The 3,444-nt window shown below is 38.6% G+C and overlaps 1 protein-coding gene across 1 annotated transcript in view; it reads right to left on the reverse strand.

Annotated features, from left to right (window-relative positions):
- Positions 1 to 2,651: 2,651 nt before the first annotated feature.
- LOC101849991 overlaps positions 2,652 to 3,444 on the reverse strand; it is a gene marked incomplete at its 5' end in the record, with an annotated part of 8,919 nt that continues 8,126 nt past the window's right edge. Inside the window, one exon of the mRNA XM_005113410.3 lies at positions 2,652 to 3,223. Within this exon, the coding sequence (XP_005113467.2) occupies positions 2,853 to 3,223 (371 nt within the window). The remainder of the gene's footprint in view (positions 3,224 to 3,444) is intronic.

A 3,444-nucleotide genomic window follows, 5' to 3' on the forward strand; every position in this document is an offset into this window, starting at 1 on the left:
GGGCGGTTTTAACCGGAGTTGGAACCGGTATCCGAACCGGGGCGCAAAACCGCCATGGACGGGTCAGCGCGTCATCCACATCACGTGCGGTTTAACCGCAGCTCAAGTCACATTTCAAAATTGTGGAGTATACTGAGAGTGATGATTTGCTTGAAGTTTATGTGCTGCTCGTGAAGAAGTTAAAAAGAAAAAAAAGAAGAGACTGACATGGATGGAAGACTGGCTTCAGAAAAGAGATCTCTTGGGCCATACAAATATTTTTCGGGAATTATGGCTTTATTCTGATGATTAAAGTAATTTTTCTACAAATGGTTGAAGAGACATACCTGCCGTTATTAGCAAATGTTCAGCCAAGCATAGAAAAACAAGCTGCCGTTTTCAGAGGTTCAATAAGTGCACACGAGACACAGAGTCCAAACTTGGACTGAACCCCTTCAGTGAATGCATATTATGAGGGAATTTTAAAAATCTCCTTGATTATTGAAAAAAAAAAACCCCAACATATTCTGCTTTACTCTAGCTTTAAAATTGGGTCGCCCGTTTCAAAAATGCAATCAGATTTTATGTGCGGTAAATTATTTTGACGATATTGGCAGTGATAAGATAAGCCGGATAAGCCCCTGACGTCATACAAAGGCTGTCGTTGACGGAACGCGCTGAACTGTACTCAGTATATCAACACGTTGAAATCCCTGGTTCGGGCTCCCGGTTTAACTTTGTTTTCTAGCAGTTTTTCGTCCACATTATGCGGTTCTGCCGCCAGGTATGCCTTTCCATTCTGAACTGGCAGTTTGGAATGTACATGTGTAGGGTGCCTAATACTAGTCGACAGAATTTAGAAGAAAAAAATTGGCTTTTTGCATGTTAATATGATTTTCACATAGAGATCTAGAATTTGAGTCATAGAATTCGAATCTGGTGTCAGATTTTCTCTATCAGGTCAGGATTTTTAAAATGATAAGTCACAATTTTTTTTATCCTTTCTCTTTAAGGGGGGGGGGGGGCGCATTTGAAAGCTATCTTGCTTATTAGAGGGTCGAATTTCAAACATAACAAGCAAAATCAGGAGTCTTGATATCTGCAATAAAATTTGCTAAAAAAAAGTTTCGTTTCCATGGATACGGCGGTCATACTGGATTTAGTTGACATGCCTTACGTAATGGATACTGCATTTAATGCTCATGGAAATATATTTTATATATTTTTAAAAAAAATATTATTATTATTTTTTAAAAATTATTATTTTATTTTTTAAATTTATTTTGCATGCATGTTTACAAACAACAGACCAACACATTTTTGTCGTGTATTTTTTCTAAATGAATTAGAACATTTTCGATGTTTCCTGAGGTAGTATGCAGGTTTGCAAAAAAATCATGAAAATCCACACTCCAGACACCACCAACAAAAGCTTATTCCATATAATAAACAGACAATTTTTTAGTAATATATTTTCTCTTCCTTCTGTGAAAACTTCATGAAGATTGGATGGAAAATGGTGGAGTTATTTTTAAAAGTATATAGAAAAATAGCATTTTGAGAAAAGGAGTGATTTTAAAAAATCAAAGATTTATTTTATGAGGATATGGTGGTAACAAACATGCCAGGTATGGAAAGAAATAAAGTTTTTAGGCGTTTCTTATCTGATGAAATAGATCTAGGAGAGACTGAAGGCCGAATCGGGACTTTCAGGATGCAGCACCCCCCCACCCCCCCTCCCCATCCACCTCCACCCTTTAGTTCATTTCAACCAAAAACCGATTACGTCTCACACACCTTTGGGGTATAATAGGCATGTGAATATGATTTTCATAAGGTATTTCGGTCGTAGAATCCCAATGTTGAGTGAGTTTTTCTCTATCAAGTCAGGAATTTTAATACGATACATCGGACTTTTTTCTCTCTTTAGTTCATTTAAGTATAACCCCCTAAATCTAATTCGTATGAGCATCAAAAATACAATTGTATACTGGTAATTTCAGTTCATTGAGTGACATCTTTTTCTCGAGTGAAATCATCATCTGTTCAAATGTGTCATGACATGTGACTCTTTTAATACCACGTCCATCTAAAAAGCCCTCTTTCAAGTTAATTATCTCCACTGACATTGGGGAATTACCTTTTCTGTCTAGACTTTGTAGCAGCACAACAGAAAAACACTGTGGGTGGTCACTAAATTCGAAAAGTAATCCTCAAAACGACACAACTTAACAGTGGAAACCACTTACCTTAGCTTTAATTAATCATCATCCAATGATTACCTCCCTTAGACGTTTTCTAGTGAATTTTTTACAAAACTTAAACATCACTGTTTAGCTTTTTTGCATGGTCTTTCGAACTTTAGATTGCAGTATTTCTATCACTATTTATACTACTATTAAACTATAAAAAAAAGACTGGAGTCTAAACTTTAACTACATAGAATATTATGCAAATATAACATCCTTGGTTTATTGCTTTTCTGGAAATAATAAAAGTTACTTCCCTTGTTTAATAGAGCCTGTTATTCTTACTTTCCCTTACGAACTCAAGAATACCTGAATTTTTTATAAATATGTGAATTTTGCAAAAATCTGACCTGCTAAGCGAAAACTAAAAACGCTGGGATAAGCACATGTATATAAGATTTGACAACTTTCGTCGCTAAACCTTTTTCATCCTTGACCTCTGATAACTTTTGCAGTGTTGTTCCACTCAGGAATCCTGAAAAGCAAATTCATTTTAAGCCTAGTCCATACCATTAAACTGTAATTTAGTGATGTTGAAGGGTACATCTGTGATAGAGCTTTGGGGGGTGAAAACATAGAACATATTCACAATTTGGACGTAAGTGAATTGCTTGCAACAACGACTCAGTGGCCAACATCAAAGGGAAAGTACTCACCTGCAACACACGGTCTCTCCTTTTCCCCGATGGAGAACAGCTTGCCTCCTTTCTTGCTGCAATCTTTGTGCCCTTCTAAGTAGGATGGCGTCATCAGGAAAGCCACACAAGAGTTGTCTCTAGTTGTAAGCCAGCCGAGAGGACATTGGCCACGGACTGTGGAGGGCGGTAAGCATCTTGCAGAAGTGACGGTGCTTTCGGTCTCTGTGTGCTTGCTGGTGGTGGTGCTCCGGAAATATCTCCTGCTGCTCCTGGCGCTCCTTAAAGTGGTACTGGTTGTGGTGGCCGTGGTGGTGGGTGGGGTGGTTATGTTGAGTGCCGTGGTAGTAAGAGGGAAGCCTGTCGTAGCAGAGAGGAAAGTGGGGGAGAAGATGGGAAGAGAGAAAAAGGGGTCGGGGGGGGGGGAGGGGTAGAAGGTGAGAGGGGGTAAGGCGATTAATTAATTTTTTTAATTTTTTTTTTTTTTGGGGGGGGGGGGGTGGGGAGGAAGAGGGATGTAAAGGAATTTTTACGGGTTTTTACTAACGACAATGTCGCCCAACACGGAACTAAAGAATTGG

This window comes from Aplysia californica, unplaced genomic scaffold (genome assembly GCF_000002075.1).
Source record: "Aplysia californica isolate F4 #8 unplaced genomic scaffold, AplCal3.0 scaffold02247, whole genome shotgun sequence".
Classification (NCBI taxonomy): domain Eukaryota; kingdom Metazoa; phylum Mollusca; class Gastropoda; order Aplysiida; family Aplysiidae; genus Aplysia; species Aplysia californica.